Here is a 21,063-nt window from a genome sequence, read left to right as displayed (position 1 = left end):
AGACACTTTTAATATGTTATACATTTTATTAAACAAGTGACAAATGCACAGAGTAGCATTATAATAGAACTTTCAGCACAATCAAATGTATCTAGCATGATAAAACAGCTGCTTTTTCCTACATACGTATGATAGGTACGACTGTGGCATAATAAAAGCTCTACTGCTTTTGAGCTGTGTATCGTGCTCAACCTTAATTATCAGTCGTTCCAGCGTCCTCGTTTCGCTTCCACGACTTTCAGCCCCACCATGTTTTATATTACACTGACCTTAATTAGTCTTTAATACATTAGCTCATCCATGGACATGATTTCTGCTCGAGTCCCATCGGATTGCATCGGCTGTGAGGATAAAGACAATAACTCCCATGATTCCACACTCAATCACAACATCATCAAACTACGCCTTTGTTTCTATGTTTGTTTTAAATATATGCCCTCTAGTGGCGAAAACTTACATATTGTGCCTTTTAAAAGAGAAGTCCACTTCCAAAACAAAGATTCACATATAATGTACTCACCCCCTTGTCATCCAAGATGTTCATGTCTTTCTTTCTTCAGTCGTAAAGAAATTATATTTTTTGAGGAAAAAGTTTAAATGCGGCTTCAAACGATCCCAAATGCAGCTGTAGACAATCCCAGCCAAGAAAGAAGGGTCTTATCTAGTGTAACGATCGGATATTTTCATAAAAATAATACAATTTATATACTTTCCAATGTTAAACGCTTGTCTTCCCCTCGTGCTTGTGTTCTGCCTCAACTTTAAAATCATCCTATATCACTGTTTTACCTTTTTGTTAAGGATGTTTAATCTTCTTTGCATGTTTACTTTGTAAAGACTGGGTCGGTACTTCTGCAGCAATGTAGAATGATTTTGAAATGATTTTTGAAGTTGAGGGAGAAAATACGATTTGAGTTTTTCGACATACCCTAACTGTCTTGAGCCAGAATACACAGAGTTCAATGAGAGCAAGGCAAGACGAGCGTTTGAGAATAAAAAGTATTTAAGTTGTACTTTTTTTAATGAAAATAACCAATCCCATTCGCTAGATAAGACACTTCTTCCTCAACTGGAATAGTTTACAACTGCATTTGGGATCATTTGAAGCTGCATTTAGACTGCATTTTGGAAGTTCAAAATCGAGGCACCATATCAGTCCATTATATGGAGAAAAATGTTAATGTTTTCCTCCAAGAACATAATTTCTTTATGACTGAAGAAATAAAGACATGAACATCTTGGATGACAAGGAGGTGAGTGCATTATCTGTAAATGTTTGTTTTGTAAGTGAACTTTTCCTTTAACACTGGATGGAAATCTTAAAATGTGCACTTAAAAAGTATGTGATCAATTGTTGTGGGTAAGTTTTGTTATCCAAATAAGAAAACATGAGCAGAAAAAACATTTACCGTATAAATTCCTTGATGTGCAACAAAACTCTGTCACTTTGCCTCAACAAATATTACTGCACCAGTCTCATTGCAAACCATCTCAAATGTTGTTTTAATCATTCTGAAATGCCTAAGCCAAAGTTCGTCATCAAAACGAATTGGTGTAGTTACCTCCCAGAACTCCCAGTCTCACACGATTGCTTTTCCAAACATCTTACGCTTCCAAACTCAAAATAACATGACACAGTTTATTGCATTTCGTCTGCATGCTCTGAGGCGCAAGTCATTTATTATGTAGGGGGGAAAAAGTTGCTGCAACTTTCATTTGTATTATTAATAATTTACACCAGTTTCCCAGGAAGTGACGATTTTGAACACATGGGATGGAAACACTTCATTCAGGACGGAGTGCTTTATTCGCAAATGTTTTCTGCTATATTCTAATTTTCTGTGCAAGTTACATTCACAAGTTTGGACATAGCTAATGATGATTAAGAAATGTACAAATGAATGACCCTCAAAATCCAGATGTATCATAATTGATATATTTTAACATGATTTTTCAGGTAAACCTAATAATTTCAGTCCAGTTGTTCATCTTGAAATATTACTAACAATATAATAGTTATTCTTACGTTTACTTTATAAAAATCAGTAAAGATTTAACAGCAAATGTGTAAAAAAAAGTGTAAATTGTCAGTCAGACATCAGAAAGCATGTGAAAGATAGTGTTTATCAAAAAAAAGTAGTGTTTATCAAAGACTGTATTATTATCAGTCAAAAGTTTTTGAACAGTAAGATTTGTAATGTTTTTTTTGTTTTTTAAAGAATTCTCTTCTGCTCACCAAGCCTGCATTTATTTAAGTACAGCAAAACAGTAAAACTTTGAAATATTTTTACTATTTGAAATAGCTGTTTTCTATCTGAATTTTAAAATGTAATTTATTATACTGACTCCATGGCTTTTGAATGGTATAATGTTACAGAAGGTGATGCTGATCTCTGAATATTACTATTCAGCAAAGAATCCTAAAAAAATATTTTCTTAAACAGCAAATCAGACATATTACAATGATTTCTGAAGGATCATGTGACCCTGAAGACTGGAGTAATGATGCTGAAAATGTAGATTTGATCACAGGAAAAAAAATACATTTTAAAATATATTCAAATAGAAAGCAGTTATTTTAAATAGCAAATATATTTCACAATATTACTGCTTTTGCTGTATTTTGGATCAAATAAGCATAGGCTTGGTGAGCATTTAAAATCTTACTGTTCAAAAACTTTTGACTGGTTTACTCATACATATCTAAATGTGAAACTAGTGCTGAATTTCCTGCTTCATTTCATTCCAGAGCTTTCAAAATAGAGTTGAGCATTGGCAGATTCCAGTAACAATAATGTGAGTCTGACATATGGCGCAATAGCGCTTCAGGCGACCTGAGTTTGAGTCCCGGCTCATGGTCATTTCTCGATCCTATTCTTCTTTCTCCTGTCCAGTTGTTTCCTGTCTCTCTCTCTGAACTGTCCTCTCATAATAAAGGCAGCGAGGCCAAAAATATAGCCTAAAAATTGTACCATGGGAATAGTGTGCCTTGGTTAGCAGCCAGTGTCAAAATAAATAAATAAATGACGAGGAAAAAGATGGACTCTTGCTGTAAGAATATCAATTCAGTATAGTGAGAATAACATATTGCAATACTTTGAAATACTGAAAAAATGAATTCGTCTCTATTACGTCCAACACAGCCTGAAACCATCGAGACTGGTCGGGAAAACAGATGTAGACGGTCACGAGCAGTTTGAAAGCTCATTTATGATTGTCGTATCTCACCTCAGCCTTACATAGATCCCACCTGGACAGATTCAGCCAGGTCTGCCTGCTGGTTTACTGAGCTCTCATGTTATAGAAAAGGTCACCATGAGGAGCTAATGGCCATCATCACTGTGCCAAATTAAGGCTCATTAGACGGACCACATCCCGTGGGCGCTCGGTCTTACATCAGCACAAAGAAAGCCATTTTGACCTGCAATAATTGCCTTGATTGCGCCATCCTCTGCTTGCAACCGAACGGCTTGAATTCCCGATTCATTTGAGCATGTTTTTAATAAATGAATGTCCCTGTAAGATAAATGACTTGTCTGTCATTGCACAAAACATAATGTAACAGAGGGAGGGGGAGGGGGAGGGGGGTGAAACTGGAAAGTGATGTATGTCCTTCATTGGACACAGAACATTTAGTTTTTATTAAGAGTTTAACACGTACACGATACATTAGTGGAGGTTCAATAGTCGTAGCTTTGCTTCTCACTGTATTTCACCCTGATGAATTAGCAACTCAGCACGCCACGTAAAATGACACAAGGAAATGAGCAGAGCAGCGTTATTATGGCGTGTTGCACCAGGCCTGGCGAGGCTGGGTAATGTCTTCTTGTGGAGGCTTGACGTTTATTACTTGGGCTAATGTTACCTGCGTGACCCGGCTTGTGGTTTTCTGCAGGGGGAGAGGAAGGTGCTGGAAAGGTCAGCGTTAGCTTTGCTGTTTCATTAGCGGAGATGTGCTTTTTTGTGCTCTGTGCTACAGGCCCGTTGTGATTAGAAAATGTCTTAAACTGACGGTCTTCTAACCTTTGATAATTACTTTGTGAATTAATATCACATTCCAGAAAAATTAGCTTAATTATGTGATTGTGACCTCTATATGTATGTATGTTTGTGTGTGTGTGTGTGTGTGTGTGTCAGTAAGATAAGAGATCAGTAAGAGTTTTTAATGTTTTTAAAGATGCTTTTTTATGCTCATCAAGGCTGCATTTATTTGATACACAAAAATACAGAAAAAAAAACAGGAGTATTGTGAAATATTATTGCAATTAAAAATTAGTTTTCTATTTTAATACACTTTCAATTTAATTAATTCCTTTAGAAATCATTTTAATATACTGATTTATTATCAGTGTTGGAAACAGTTTAAGTTAACAGTTAAGCGCTGCTTAATTTTTTAATTTTATTTGATTTTACTTTAAGCTGTGGTATATTTTCCAGGATTTGATGAATAAAAAGTTAAAAAGAGCAGCGCTTATTTAAAATAGAAATATTTTGTAAAAAGCTGAAATACAATAAAATTTGAAAATATACCATGGATGAAAAGCATATAATTAAACAGAAAATGCAAATTAGAAATGTTGCACAACTGACTGAAATAAAATAAGCTGAAGTGCTAAAATTACTCAAACTAAAATAAAAACAAATTGTTTTTTAATGACAATGATAATAGCACATTACTAAAATTATAAAAATAAAAGCTAATTTAAAATATTGTTATAATTACTATAATACTACATAAGAGTAATATAATAATACTAAAATAATAACTAAAATATACAAATAATTACATTATAAAAAAAAACACTAAATACTAAGTAATATTAAAATGAAGTTTGGAAAAATAGTTGAACTATTTTATTTTTATTTTGTTGTACTTTTTAGGATTCTTTCATGAATAAAAAGCAAAAAGAGCAGCATTTATTTAAAATAGAAATCTTTTGTAGAGCTGAAATACAATACAATTAAAAAAATATGAGATGAAAAACATAGTTCAGAACTGAAAATGAGAAATGTGTAACTCACTGAAATAAAACAAGTTAAAGTGCTAAAATTATTAAAACTAAAACTGAAATAAAAACAATAATAATAATAATAATAATAATAATAAAAGAGAAACAATAAATAATGCAATAGCTTATTACTAAAATACAGAAAAAAAGTTTTAAATATTTTTCTATTTATAATTACTACAATACTGCATAACAGTAATATAATAAATAATACAAAAATAACACTAAATTATAAAAATAAATTAAAAAATAATAATAAATACTAAATAAAATGCAGTTAGCAAAAATGGTTGAACATTATTTTATTTTATTTTGTGGTAAGATTCTTTCATAAAATATAAAAGTTAAAAGAGCAGCATTTACTTAAAATAGACATTTAAAATGGTATACAATAAAATTTAAAAATATGAGATAAAAACAATTAAACAAAAATGAAAATTATAAATGTTGGTAAGTGCTAAAACTACCAAAACTAAAATCCAAATTTTTTTTTGACAATGACAATAGCAAGCGAATTAACTACACAAGAGTAATATAATAATACTAAAATAAATTATAAATTAAATATAAAAATAATTAAATAATTAAAAAACACTAAATACTAAGTAATATTAAAATGAAGTAAGAAAAATAGTTGAACTGTTTCATTTAATTTTATTTTGTGGTACTTTTTTTCAGGATTCTTTAATGAATAAAAAGTTAAATGATCAGCATTTATTTAAAATGGAAATCTTTTGTAGAAGGCTGAAATACAATAAAATAAAAAAAAATATATGAGATGAAAATGAGAAATGTTGTGTAACTCACTGAAATAAAAAAAGCTAATTGACTACATAAGAGTAATATAATAATACAAAACTAATACTAAATTATAACAACATTAAACAACAATTATAACATTTGTTTATGGCAGTAGGTGAAAATACACACTCTTAACTTCCAATCTAATATAATTCAATGTCATTCGCATCCTGAACTGGCCCTTTTCCAGACATGATGCTGTTTTCTTGATGATGAGCACCTGCACAAGCTTTCCATTCTTCAATTCTAATGAAATCAAGATGGAAGTTGCTGGGATTTAAGTCTGTGTTATTTGCAAGCAAGTTATGCGTCATGGCTTTGACGTTATATTGGCTATCTGCACTCAACAAGTGTTTCCATAGAGTCTAAAAACGGAGCAAAACCGGAATGAGAAACATGCAGAGGTAATAGCTAATTGGCAAAAGTGATTACTTTAAAAATTGAGTTTAGTCCTAAAGGCTATCAGACGTGTGTGTGTCTGTGTGTGTTTGTGTGTGATGCACAATGGTGTAGGACCTCCAGTATGAAGAGGGAATAAACAGCCAACCGAGGCTGCTTGATTGCTCTGGATTGTGGGCGGAAAAGGATAAATTAGCAATTCATTCTTAATTACAAAGACCAGAAAAACATTGCCGCTAACAAATGAAGCAACAAAATTACTGATAGGGGTGCGCTCCGTTTCCACGCTGTGCAAAAGAATCGTTCTCCCGCAAGTCGCAGGGCCAAGCTCTGATTAATGATGATTTCTCATTGAATCTCTCCAAACATTTATGAATCCAACCGCCTCGGCGCTCCTTCCATAAATCTACGCGGGGGAGAAACATTTCCGCCCACAAAGTCACGCAGATCTTTGATCCGTAAACAGCGACGCGCACCCCACCTGATCACGTCGCGCTACCGGGGGTCGTCGGAATAAAGAGCCGGTAATACGGCCTATTTGCGACGGCGGTCGTCAGTCAGTGAATGTCTGGTAGTCACGTCACCGCGTTCGGGCCGGCCGTAATAAAGAGCTGAGTTAAAGCCCTGGATACAGGGCCCGCCGAGCGTGTTTTGAAGTGCCGTGGTCATTCAGCAAGAGGGATTTATGGCCTGCGGTCCATCAGCTCTGATCTTAAAAGGCTGTGATTAACAGCAGAGAGAGTAGAGATGGGATTCAGCACCGCTGTAGGCAAACCCTGACAAGGCCATACCACTCAGAAGCTTTTTACTCGGCCTGTTAACAAGGGGACTCACTCTCTCTTACACACACACACATTGTTTTTCTGTGGGGGGTGAAACATAGTAGCATGTCTCCTTCAGGACAGAATAAGACCTTATTTAGAGGCTCTTGAACCTGTTTTTTAACCCAACATGAAGCTGTTTTTGCTGATATTTAATTCGGATTATTTAACTCTAGAGATCTAAATGTACACTACCAGTCAAGAGGTTTTGGATGGTAAGATTTGTTATGTTTTTTAAAGTTTTTAAGTCTGCTCACTAAGCCTGCATTTACTTGATCCAAAATATAGCAAAAGGTATAATACTGTGAAATATTTTTTCTATTTAAATAATCACTTTCTATTTTAATGTATTTTAAAATTTATTCCTGTGATCAAAGGTACATTTTCAGCAGCATTACTGCCACATGATCCTTCAGAAATCATTCTGATAGGCTGATTTGCTGTTGTTTTTTATTATTATTATTATTATCAGTATTTTAAATGGTTGAGCACTTTTTTTTAGGATTCTTTGATGAACAGAAAGATTAACATTTATCTGATTAAAAAGCTTTTGTAACAGCATACACTATACCATTTAAAAGCTTAGAGTCAGTTTTATTTATTTATTTATTTATTTATTTATTAAGAAAGAAATGATAGAAATTAATACTTTTATTTAGCAAGGATGCTTTAAATTGATCGAAAGTGATAATAAGGACATTGATAATATTACAAAATATTTCTATTTTGGATAAATGCTGTTCTTCTGAACTTTCTATTCATCAAAGAAACCTGAAAAAATTCTACTCAGCTGTTTTCAGCATTATAATAATTATAAATCTTTTTTTTTTTTTTTTTTTTTTTTTTTTTTCAGAATATTATTAGAATGATTTTCTGAAGCATCATGTGACTAGAGTAATGATGCTAAAAAATTCAGCTTGGAAATCACAGGAAATAAATTACATTTTAAAATATATTCAAATAGAAAACAGCTATTTTAAATAGTAAAAGTATTTCAAAATTACAGTTTTTACTGTAAATGCAGGCTTAGTGAGCAGAAGAGACTTCCTTAAAAACATTAAAAATCTTACTGTTCCAAAACTTTTGACTGGTAGTGTATATTTTAAATCTGTGAGACTACAATACCTTTTTAATATCTCAAATAATAATTTATGACTTTACTTTTTTATTTTTTGAGAATTCAAAACTACTGTATTTAATCATATGTACTTCATAAAAAAGCTATTTGAGGTCACGGGGACACGAGGTGTAAAAATATGATTGAATGTTATGATTTTTTTTACATGCTAAAATGTTACTGATATTAGTTTTGCAGCATGTTTTCACTGGAGTCAAATTGAAGCAAACGGAAGCAGCATTATAGTTATTAAAATGTCATCTTTGTTTAAAATTAAATCTTTGTTTATTTATTTATTTATTTATGCTCAGTATATTTTGGCTGTTAATTTGATTGTAATATGATAATACAATATGACTCTTTTCAAAAGCTCATAAATCTCTTAAAGCCCACAGCATTTGAATTTTGTCCTGAACATGACAGATATTTAACTCTGATTATTTGAATCTACTATAAATCTAAATATATTTTGAAGTCCAAGATACTCCAAAGTCTTTTTTAAAATCTAAGTCAAAAGAGAGGCTGATGATTAGATTTGATTGCAAACTATTTCATCATGTCCTTCATTTAAAAAATAAAGCTTTTTTTGTTCTAAGAGACTCAGGTGTAAAAATATGATTAAATGTAATGAATTTTTGAATGTTATTGATATTATTTCCTTCAGTATGTTGGCGTCGGAGTGAAGCAAACAGAAGCAGTTCTCATTTATGAAAAAAAAGAACTATTAAAGCTTTAATAATTTCTGTCGACTGAGTTTTTATTAGAGTTGGAATTGTAAATAATAGGTTCATTTTCAAATTCCTGTTATTGTTTTACTCATTAGCATCTTAAATAAACTTCAATATGACGTTTATTAGAATAATTTATATTTTTAAAAACTTGAAGACTTTTATTTAAGAGTATTCTGGCAGTTGTAAAGATTGAAAATCTCTGTGCAATCAGACTGAACTAGACACGTATTTTGACACGTAATACGTATTATGCATATATTTATCATAATTTAATGTCCATTTATTGAAATTGCGTCGTAGATCAGATTCTCATGATGACATAAGTTGCGCACAATATTTATTTAAACCTAGCACAGTCAGTACGGCATAATTAACATTCATGAGTTAACCCTGCACATGTCATGATGCGCATGAACAAGTTCAGCATCGCTGACCCCACTTTGTCTTGAAATACAATCCCACGCCACTCAGGCAAAAGCAAGCACTTTTAACAGCCCATCATTAGCATGATCTCCCAGACCGGCTGTAGCGGAGACGTTTTGTCAGCTGTGGTTGGCAGAATATCTGTATTCTAGCAAATCCGGACGCACGAGATTAGTATTGCGCTCAGGTGCGTGTCAAAAGCAATCTGTCCGCTCACAGGGTTGGGAGTGTGAAATTAAATCAGATACACTCATTATCTCTTCGCAGTACTAAAAGGTTTCAGGCATCTGAACAACCACAACCTGTCTCTAAAGTTTTATCTCACTGGCTTTCACAGGTGGAGAGCATGCGGCCACTGTAACGCATCCGCTTCCTGCAGCCTTCTCCGACCTGCTGCCACACTTCCTGGTGGAGCCTGATGATGTTTATATCGTTAAGAACAAGCCGGTGACCCTCACCTGCCGCTCGACCCCTGCCACTCAGATCTACTTCAAGTGCAACGGCGAATGGGTTCACCAGGATCAGCACTTGATCGAGCGTGACGTGGACCCTGCCACAGGTAGACCCTCTCAACACTCTCTCCGAGCTCGACAATAAAGCCGGCTGACCCGCAGCATTTATAAAATGACACTGGAAAACAGCAGTGCCTATAAAGGATGCTTTCTAGATATGATGCTCTTTCTTCTTCTGGTGTATAGCACAAATACAAGGACTTCCTTCAAAGCAATTTTCAAAATGTCTACTGCCCATATCGTGGACAGGGCTTGCTTTGTGCTCAGGGATTGCACTGTTGCATTAGTGTACTGTGTATCATAAAAGGCCGATTTAGTTTTTTAGTTGGATATTTTGTGTTTTCTAGAAGCTGAGGCAGCAATATGAATAATTAAACTGCAACAACTGTCAGTTTTGTAATCTGTTAGTTATACAATTTAATAATAAAGCTAAAACATCTTGCTTTACAGTGATTTACCGTAGTTGTGAGAAGTTGCTATGCACAGCGAAAGCTTTTATAAAACTTCAGAAACTGCAGTATTATATAAGGCTGCTGTTCTGTTCTTTTATTAATAGTAATCATTTAGTTTAACCGTAGGCTGTTCATGGTTGCCAAGCAACATTATGGTCAAAGTTCGGTCTGTAAACTTGGCAAACTAATATATAGCTATTAGGCAAGACCTCATACACAATGACGTCATACTCTATACAGGGGCTATATAGAGTCAAATGGGTTTTTTATGAATAGCCTAATGAACAATATTGGCCTTAGTTCATCCAAAAATGGAAATTCTGTCATTAATGACTCACCCTCATGTCGTTCCAAACCCGTAAGACCTTTGTTCATTTTCATAACACAAATTAAGATATTTTTAATGAAATCAAGAGCTTTCTGACCCTATATAGACAGCAATGCAACTGACACGTTCAAGGCCCAGAAAGGTAGTAAGGACATTGTTAAAAATAGTACAAGTGACATCAGTCAATGTGCGCCGAAGACTGACATGGGAGTTGTTGAATAAAGTAATTATTTTTGTTTTCTTTGTGCTGGAAAATATTCTCGTAGCTTCATAATGTTACAGTTAAACCACTGATGTTACATGGACCTTACTACTTTTTTGGGCCTTGAACGTGTCAGTTGTGTCGCTGTCTATGCAGGGTCAGAAAGTTCTTGGATTTCATCAAAAATATCTTGATTTGTGTTCTGAAGATGAGCAAAGGTCTTACAGCTTTGCAGCAACATGAGAGTGAGTAATTAATAACAGGATTTTCATTTTTAGCCAAACTATCCTTTTAAATAACGTATTGTCACCTAATGGAGAGTTTGCGACCCATGATAAATGATAATGGATTGAAAGCCAGATGTTCTTTGCAGACACATCAGGCAGCATATTATGTGCAATGACCGCAGAAATTGCTTTTAATTTGGAGATAGTGTGGGAAAGTCGAGTGACTTCACAAAATTAAAGGTAATATATGAATAGAGGGAACTACTGGGCCATTATGAGTATTGCCAAATGTTTGTTTGGCATGTTTAAACACCAATGTGTCTCATTATTTTTCAGTTTTAGTTAATATATTTAAAAACACATGAGCAGATTTATTAGAAATAGATGAATAGATTTTTTTAGAAGTTTAAAAAAGTTGTCTTGCAGAATTGTGCAGGCTATTAGACAACAAAAATGATTCCATACCACATATTAAAGCAATAAGCCCTGTGAAGCCGTGGTTTACAGTGAATTTATAACAGCTAAGGGGCGTTGTTAGGCACTGTTAGGAAGCTGTTTAAGCAAATAAAATGTAATAATAATAAAAACAATGTAGTATCTCAGAAACGGTTGTGGTTGCAACACAGTGTTTGCCGAGCAACACACAAACGTAAACAAAGGTGTATGTTTGTAGAGTAATTTACAACAGCTCTGAATGCAGCTTAACCGATCAGAATTAAGGACTAGAACTATCCGTTATTTATCATTTTATGTTTCATTCTAAGACTACATTCACACTAGTGCATTTTCGTTTTAAAACACATAATTTGCTATGGTTACGCCTAACGTTTACACTACTCTGGCATTTTCGACCAGTGCAAACGGACCAAAACGTAAACTTTTGAAAATGATGACGCGGCTGCCCACATTTGCTCTGCGTGTCCTTGACAACCGTATAAACAATAACATCATGCTCATTGTTGTACCCATAGATATGTGTAGGTAGTTTCCCCATTCGACTGCTTCAAGCACGGAGACGCGTCCGCCATCTAAATAATAGGGCATCTACCTATACATATCTATGGTTGTACCTGCATGTGACATGCGTTTTCAGTTGTGTAGTGTAGACAGGGATCATTTCTGAGATGCAGTAAAAACGCCTGTGTAGACAAAGCTTTTAAGTTTTAAAATGAAAACGCACTAGTGTAAACAGGGCCTAAATCTTTAGTTAAACTTTTTTCTGTTTATTTTATCTTCTCAATATATTTTGGCTGGTCATTTATTTGCAGTTGCCATTAATTTGAGCATTTGACGTTGTTGTCATTGCAATTAGATTTCAAACAGCTGTTACTAGCTTTCTAACTTGGTTGCCACCAGTTTTGCTTTACATCTCTTTATATCACTGATTAGTCACGTCTCATTTACTCTATAGTTTAGGCTGTTATGAAAAATATATGAGATGTTTGTCTACCTGTTAGCGCATGTGAGGACATGTTCAAGCTGCATGCATATATTTAGTGGCATTCGTTATTGTTATTAGCTTAGCGTAGCGCTAATGGGTTAAGAAAAGCTCCTTTGATTAGCTTGAAGAAGACAATCAAGCATTGATTATGACACTGTGAGGCATTTTGCACAACAAAGGTGTGAATACAGTGAACAGTCAGTATTCACTGTTGTTTTACAGTGCATTTTGGAGAGATTTTTTTCAGTGCACCCTGGTGAAAAAAATAGCATATGCTGGTAGGTATGTTTTGATGCTGGTTTAAGCTGGTCCTTTGCTGGTTTATGCTGGTCATGTTCCTGGTCAAGGACCAGCATAAACCAGCAAAGGTCCAGCTTAACCCAGCATCAAAACATACCTACCAGCATATGCTGTTTTTTTCACCAGGGCAGTGAATGATTCTAACTGGCTTGCTGGGAAGCATGTTGTACTAGAGAGTGGATTCAGACAGCATGCATTAATGTTCAAAGATACTGCGCTTTTTGGCAACTATAAACACCCCCTGTGGTTGATTTAGTGACTTCTTGATATTACTTGGCAGAAAAGTTGTTTATTATTATTAATATACATTCGGTTTTCATATTGCCTTTGCTGCTATTTTATGAAAACAGTAAGTCACTGGTGCATGTCCTGAAATACTTAGTTTTATGTCTTCAAATGTTGTTCAATAAGATTTTAAAGCTTGAACTATCTTTTTTTTTCTTTTTTTAAATCAGTATTGAAGTGTCAGTTCCCCCAAACAAGTCCAGAATGGGTTCTCTTCAGTTTGTGATTTGTTTCTTGTTTTCCAAGACAGCTTCGTGTTGTAATTCCTCAGAGGTTTAATCGCTCTCCCCTCTGAGAGCAGTTTAAGAGATGTAGCCGGTGTTGTAGCCGATTTGTTCAGCTGTACCTGTTCTTATGTGGACACGCTGCGTTTTCTCTTATTTCCCTCCATCTGGTGATTGATTGGGATCTGCTGACAAGTACTCAGCTCAGCTTTCTACAATCACATCGTTCCTAGCGTCAGTAGAATAAAAGAATTTCCTAAAGGGTTTTCTGCATCTCCCGTTCTACGTCTTCCCCCCGTTCTCTCAGGAGGTGGAGGCGGGGAACGGCTCGTCAGCATTCAGCGAACGGATGTTTGTGTGTTTGTTTGACGCTCCTTGGCAGAGGCAGCGTAGGGGCATAGGGATTCACGTCACGCGTGCGCTAGGATTCAGAAGTGATCTGTAACTTAAAACCTCCAATTCACAGCATGACAGCTGATTGGGAGAGCTGACGTGCGGATGACATGCTGCAGAGGAGCTGCAACAATTTTCAGGGGAACGTCGCTTTTCTTAAGATGGAGGATATGCCGCTAGGTATTAGAGCAGACAGGCATAAACTCCTGTCATCTGTCTATAACACATGCACACACTAGACTATTAACATTCAGTTTCTTTTGGCAGACAGTACATTGTGTTTATTTATTTAGCTGCGAGTCGCATTTTGAATGCACGCGCACATTCTTCATTCACCGATGTGAAGTCGGCTAGTCTGTTTGACTGTCACCTGAGCCAGTAGTACATCACTTACATAGTGTATGTCTTGCCACCTGGAAGGATTATGAAATTGTGTTTACAAGATCACAATATACTAATATATTGTAAAAATTATGAAACATGTTTCATGTTTGTTGTTGTTGTTGTTGTTTTGAAGAAAAAAGTAAAAAAAAAAAGTAAAAATCACTAATGTTGTATATACTATACAATATTGTAGTCCATAACTTAATCCATTAAACAGTTTAGGTAATATAAGACTACTTTTTGATTACTTTTAGATTACTTTGATCTTGTTTATCATATTGGTTTAAATAGGATAATCTTGGACCATATTGATCTAAAAATACAAACAATATATTCCATTTGTTGTTATTAACAACATGAAGTGACATTAAACATTATATTACATCGAGGTTTCTGGGGTTTGTGAAGGAACAGGGGGTTTATGAGTTAAATAAAAAGCTAATAATTAATGAAATCATTAGAAAAAATGTTAAATTAAAATAAATTTCAAAATCAGTCAAAAAATAATGGTCATGTGACCATTAACTAACGTCAGAGAACCAATGAACATGCAAATGTGATACTTAACTATTCCAATATTTATTTTAAAATATTAGGAACAGTGTTGGGGGTAACGCATTACAAGTAACACAAGTTACGTAATATTATTACTTTTTCCAAGTAACTAGTAAAGTAACGCATTACTTTTAATTGACAAGAAAACATATGAGTTACTTTTTCAAATAAGTAACGCCAGTTACTTTTCCCCCATTTATCGATAAGCAAGATTATCTTTACAAGATAATCTAACATTTGTTTTCCTTTTTTTTATTGCTGAAGAGTTGACATTTTTTTCTTCTACGGTCTACTGTACAGATGTGAATTTAATTTTCTCAAAGCCAGAGGCTTTTGGCGTGAAAAGGCTTTTACATTTTCCAAAAATAGAACTTTTTATATTAAAAACAAACAAGAAAGCCCTGCCCAGATTTAAAAAGTAACGCAAAAGTAAAGTAATGCATTACTTTCCATAAAAAGTAACTAAGTAACTGTTAATAAATATATATCTATATCCCGTTACACTTCTCGTTGCCACCGAATACTCTCAGTCTCCCAATGTGATACGGCCGGGAAGCAAGACACAGACACAAGCTCTGTATTTCCTTACTTCAACTTTATTGGTCTAATACAAGAGTATATATAGGGGTATTAATGGATGTTATGCATCTAACCAAAATATCTATGTGCGTCATATGGAACAAAACCGTTATTGGGTGTATAATGAAATATCAGAAATAGATCTGGGTGCACAATAAGCTCTTCCTAAATTCATCCTGTTATTCCAACCAACTATATATTAAACAGATAAAACCAAGGGATATAATGATAAAACCATAAGGTATAGATATGTGCGATACAATAAACAGCAGGGAGAGAGGAAAAGGGAGGGGGGGAGAGAAGTCACGTACAAGCAGGTTCTCACAGACAAGGAGCAGAGAGCATGAAATATTCTAACAGTAACGTAATTAGTTACTTTTTTAGGGAGTAACTCAATATTGTAATGCATTACTTTTAAAAGTAACTTTCCCCAACACTGATTAGGAATACTTCAAATAAATATATTAGGTGAAAGAGGATCAGATAACAAAAAGGTTTGTGAATTTGTGCATTTTAATGTGTTTAAAAGACACAAGCTTAGAACATGGAAATACATGATTAAATAACTGAGTGATAATTCAAATAAAAATCAATGTGTTGAAAAAAATAGCTGATGATGAATGATTTTTGTAAATCAGTGGTCAAATGCTGTGTTGCCAATTGAATAATGGCTGATCTTTGTGTAAATGTTTAAAAACTGGGAGACTTTCTGAATGTATATAAGCAGTAGGCTATTTTAGTAAAAAAGAAATGCAAAGGAGAAATTAAGGAGAGTCAGTAAATTATGAGTAATTTATTGCTGTTGTGTAAATAATGTGTAATCATGTAATCCATAAAAAAGTAACTGTAGTCTGATTACGAGTATTTTAAAAATCTAATTACAAGTACTACATTCCTGGATTATGCAATACAGATTACATCTGTTACTACTCAGCTCTCTCTCTCTCTCTCTCTCTCTATATATATATATATATATATGTGTGTGTTGTATTGTATTGTTCAGTAACTGTTGCTCTATTTTGCCTCGAGGTTATGTGGATGTTAAATGATGTTAAATTCATGTTTTTGGATTGTTTTTTTTTTTTTTTTGGCTGAAAAATACTGATTAAGCAAACATTCTTTTTGTTTCACAGTATGTTAGCAGAAGCATTGAATGTCTTCCGTAACTGTCGTTCTGTTTGAATACAATCTGTTGTCAACAGTGAGACAGGACAAGGTCTCAACATGACACCCCATTCCTCTTCCCTCTATGTTGCTGATGAATGGCCAGTGTTTGGCCAGAGATGAAGGACAAACAGATGTCCAACAGTATAGGTTTCCGAAGGTACCCACATTGATCTCTACCAGCTTCCACATTGTGCTGTCAGCAGTGTTTTGAAAGGCGAGCAGCGGGAGGCATCGTCTCCTGTGTAGTTTCAGAAAGTCTGGCTCAAAGTTAGTGCTGGGAAGTAAACTAGACTCCTGACTTTTCCTTTTGAATAGGAAAACAACTCAAACATATGTCAGCTCATTGAAGCGGAGAGTACAAAGTAGTTCCACTTGTCTTGCCAGCTCAGGTGCAAAGGAAATCAGTGTTGTATGGATATCGTGTCTTGTGTCTGAATATGTTTTTGTCCTTAGTCGCCATGGCATTCACATTGTAGTATTTAGCTGATGCTTCTATACAAAGTGTTTTAAAACTGAGCAAACTACACCAAATGCGATTTACAGTTGCTGTCAGGGTTATTGTCATTAAATAAAACTATTAAAACTAACGCTGTCAAATCGATTAATCACATTTTATGTTTGTCTACAATATAAATCTTATATAAATATAAATATTTCTTAAATATATACATGTATGTGTTTATTTATATATACATATACGTTACAATACACACATATACACTACCAATCAATACAATTTTTAATGTTTTTTAAATAAGTCTCTACTCTTCTGCTCGCTAAGCATGCATTTATTTGATCCAAAGTACAGCAAAAACAGTAACATTTTGAAATATTTTTACTATTTATAATAACTGTTCATTGTTTGAATAAAATGTAATTTATTCTCGTGTTCAAAGCTAAATTTTCAGCATCATTTCTCCAGTTTTCAGTGTCACATGAAAGAAATCATTCTTATATGCTTGTTTGCTGTTCATTTTTTATTATTATCATCATCAATATTTAAAACAGTTGAGTACATTTTTTCAGGATTCTTTGATGAATGGAAAGATCCAAAGATTAGCATTTATCTGAAATAAAAGCTTTTGTAACATTATGCACTGTACCATTCAGCTTGGAGTCAGTATTTATTTATTTATTTAGTGGGAAGGAAAAAATAATAATTAATACTTTTATTTAGCAAGGATGCTTTAACAAAAGTGATGATAAAGACATTTCTAATGTTACAAAAGAGTTCTATTTTAGATAAATGCTGTTCTTCTGAACTTTCAGTTAATCAAAAAACTACTCAGCTTTTTTTCAACAATAATAATAAATAATAAATGTTTTGTGAGCAGCAAATCAGACTATTAGAATGATTTCTGAAGGTTAATGTGACTGGAGTAATGATGCTAAAAATTAAGGAATAAATTACATTTTAAAACAAATTAATATAGAAAATTTTATTTTAAATAGTACAAATATTTCAAAATTTTACTGTATTTACTGTACTTTGATCAAATAAAAATAGGCTTGGTGAGCAGAAAAGACTTCTTTAACAAACATAAAAAATCTTATGACTGGTTGTGTGTATCACGTAAAGTTTTTTTTTTTTTTTTTTTTGGATGCACCAATTAAAACATTTTTATTGAAGTAAAGCTGCAAATAAAAAATAATCAAAATGATAATAATAACAATAACAATAAAACTTTAAAACTTTCAGTTGAAGCGCTAAAATTACTAAATGAAATTAAAATAACTAAAACTAAAACTGAATGAAAAAACATAAATGTTAAATAGTAATATTTAATTTACACAAAAACAAAAAAAAAATGACCAAAGTGCATAACAAGATAAAAACTGAAAATGAAACATTATAGTAAAAACATTCAAGCTAATTTAAAATATTCATAGAAACAATATTTGTGTATAAATAATTTTAAAATAGCTTTGCTTGCTGTACTGGCTTTTTTTTTTTTTTTTTTTTTTTAAAGATTGTGTTGTTTTTATTTATTTATTTGTTGTTATTTTATTATTTATTTATTTATTTATTTATTTATTTATTTATTGTGTTGTATTTATTCATTTTCTAGTGAAAAATTATATGTATATTCCTCTTAATGAGTTTCCCCCCACCATATCAATATGTTATATATTCAATCAATACTTTTAAAATGTCACAGCCTTTATCATGCTTCTGCCCTCATCATTAAGACTCAAACCGCTCAGTTCTTCGTTCTTATCGTGGTTTCAGTCATTGGTACCTTGAGGCAGTTTGATCTCATCGAAGGATGTTTTCGTTTGCAAATATCAAGTTATCGACAACTATTTGGTATCTGTCTGCACAGCGCACGTCTCCCTTATATCTGCAGCGTTTACACGAATGAAGAATAATGCTGCGATCTGTCCTTCCTCTCCAGTGTATCAGTGTCCACTATCGATTCTTTCCTGGGAGTCTATTGGTTCTCATTACCTGTCTCCAGTAACTTATCTCAATTGTATTTCTCTGGCCAGTTCAAAGCTTTAACACACACACAGACACACACAGGTTTCTCATCCTCTCGTCTGAGGAAACTAAGCTAAGACAGGGGAGAGATGAAGACATATCCATTCAAAGAGAAATCAATGATGACAGTAGATTTGCATGGACCAGACCTGGATGGCGGCTGATCCATTACGGCAATATTCTCCTTTAACTAACTGCAGTCCCAGACATACGCTGGAAAGATTGCGAACGCGTCGGATCGGCCGATTATATTTGATTTGCTGCCTCCGAGAGGATTTCATAGGAGATCAATGAGCCTTTGAACATGATTGCTCTTATTTCATACAATCTGTCATACCTGACAGCATCTCATTTCCCACTTATATGGTCATTTGTAAGAGTAATTGTCAAAAAATCAGAAATATTTGTCTCTTTTGCAAAAGACACCTCACTGACTTGTAGATACGCATTAAGTATTGACTTCTTAGAGATCCTGGTTTTAATTACGAGATTTTTAATAGAATTTGAATTTGTTTGTTATAGTTTGCAGCATGAATTAATATTTTCCTAATCGAATGAAAGAGAATTTAGGTTAATTAAGTTCCTTTGGATCCGATTCTCTTCATTTATTTTGTTAAATGAGCAAATTGTAATGATTTTTCTCAATGCCAACATTTTGAGCTTGTTTTGCACTGTTCTCAGGTAAAGCTCCTGGGTTTCTACAGACAAGCTAAGATGATTAGCATAATCACTTTTAATTGATGAGGCACATTTCTGCCAATTCCAAAGATCTTGGGTAGAACAGGAGAATTTCGGTGGCCCTTTTAGCATCTGAATTATAGGGGGGATGTATAAAAAACAGAGCCTTAGTTTAGCTTAGTTGAGGAGAGGAGAGTGAGTGCGTATTTGAAGGTGAAATGAATTATGAGCAATTTTCAGCAACTCCTGAGAATTATTGGCACTCTGTCCACATACTCTCAGAACTGTGTAATTAAGTTCATGCAGACTCGTGTCTTTGATTAAATGAAACCATTCTTTGGAATGTTAAGATTTCTCTCAAAAACCTTAAGCCTCCTGGTCATACATTTACTGAATAACAGAAAGAAAAGCAATCACAGGGTTCCATTCAGAGAAATCCCATTATTATTCATTGTTTTTTTTTTTTTTTTTTTTTTTTTTTCAAGATTGAAATTACCTGGAAAAAGTTCCTTATAGGCTTGATGTGAAGAAATTAAATACTATTATATTATTTATTCATTAAATATAATAGTCTAGCAGAGCTGTCAAACATGACCATGTCAAAGTCTAATCTGGACTGCATAATGATTTGAAAAGAGAGCGAAAAACATTGTTAAAAACATTTCCGTTCTTTCATGATATATTATGATATACTCTGCCATTCAAATGTTTGGGATCAGTAAGATTTTTATTTCTTTATTTTTTTTTCCTTTTTTTTTCTCATATATTTGATTGAAAAATAAAGAAAAAAACTGTTATATTGTGAAATATTATTACAATTTAAAATAATGATTTTCTATGTTAATATACTTTGTTATAATTTATTTATATGATACAAAACATTTCAAATAAATGCTGTTCTTCTGAACAGTAGTGTTACAAAAAAAATTAAATGCTGTTCTTTTAAACTTTCTATTCATCAAAGAATCCTGGGAAAAAAAAAAAAAAGCAGCACAACTGTTTTTAACATTGATTTCTGAAGGATTATGTGACACTGAAGACTGGAGTAATGATGCTGAAAATTCAGCTTTTCATCACAGGAAAAGTTACATTTTAAAGTATTTTAAAATAGAAAGTTGTTATTATTTTACAATATTACTGTTTTGATCAAATAAATGCAGCCTTGATGAGCATAACAAATGTTATATTTAAAAACATAAATCTCACAAATTTTTGACCGGCAGTGTATAATTTGTTTAATTCTAATTTTTTACAATTTCTAATTTTGTTTTTGAAATATTTTTTTAAATAAATAAATACTTTTAAGGATGTTATATTAAACAAAATGTCCATAAAAACCTTTATAAAGTTACTAAAAGTTTTTAATTAATGGTTTTTTATGTTTTAATATTTTTTTCCACTTTCTGTTAATCAAAGTATCCTGGAAAAACAATATCATGGTTTCCACAAAGACATGCAGCACAACTGAACATTGGTAATATTAATAAATGCTTCTTGAGCACCAAGTCAGCATATAAGAATAATTTCTGAAGCATCATGTGACACTGAAGACT

The 21,063-nt window shown here is 33.3% G+C and overlaps 1 protein-coding gene across 4 annotated transcripts in view; it reads left to right on the top strand.

The window, feature by feature from the left end:
- The window catches only part of unc5a (unc-5 netrin receptor A), a 236,850-nt gene that overhangs the window by 113,698 nt on the left and 102,089 nt on the right, over window positions 1-21,063 (top strand). For all 4 annotated transcript variants that reach the window (XM_051127773.1, XM_051127772.1, XM_051127771.1 and 1 more), the window contains exon 2: window positions 9,639-9,860. In XM_051127773.1, coding sequence (XP_050983730.1) covers window positions 9,639-9,860 — 222 coding nt within the window. The remainder of the gene's footprint in view (window positions 1-9,638; window positions 9,861-21,063) is intronic.

Source organism: Labeo rohita, chromosome 14 (assembly GCF_022985175.1).
Source record: "Labeo rohita strain BAU-BD-2019 chromosome 14, IGBB_LRoh.1.0, whole genome shotgun sequence".
NCBI classification, from domain to species: Eukaryota; Metazoa; Chordata; class Actinopteri; order Cypriniformes; family Cyprinidae; genus Labeo; species Labeo rohita.
The sequence above is the reverse complement of the archived record's forward strand: the minus strand, read 5'-3'. Positions and strand labels throughout refer to the sequence as shown.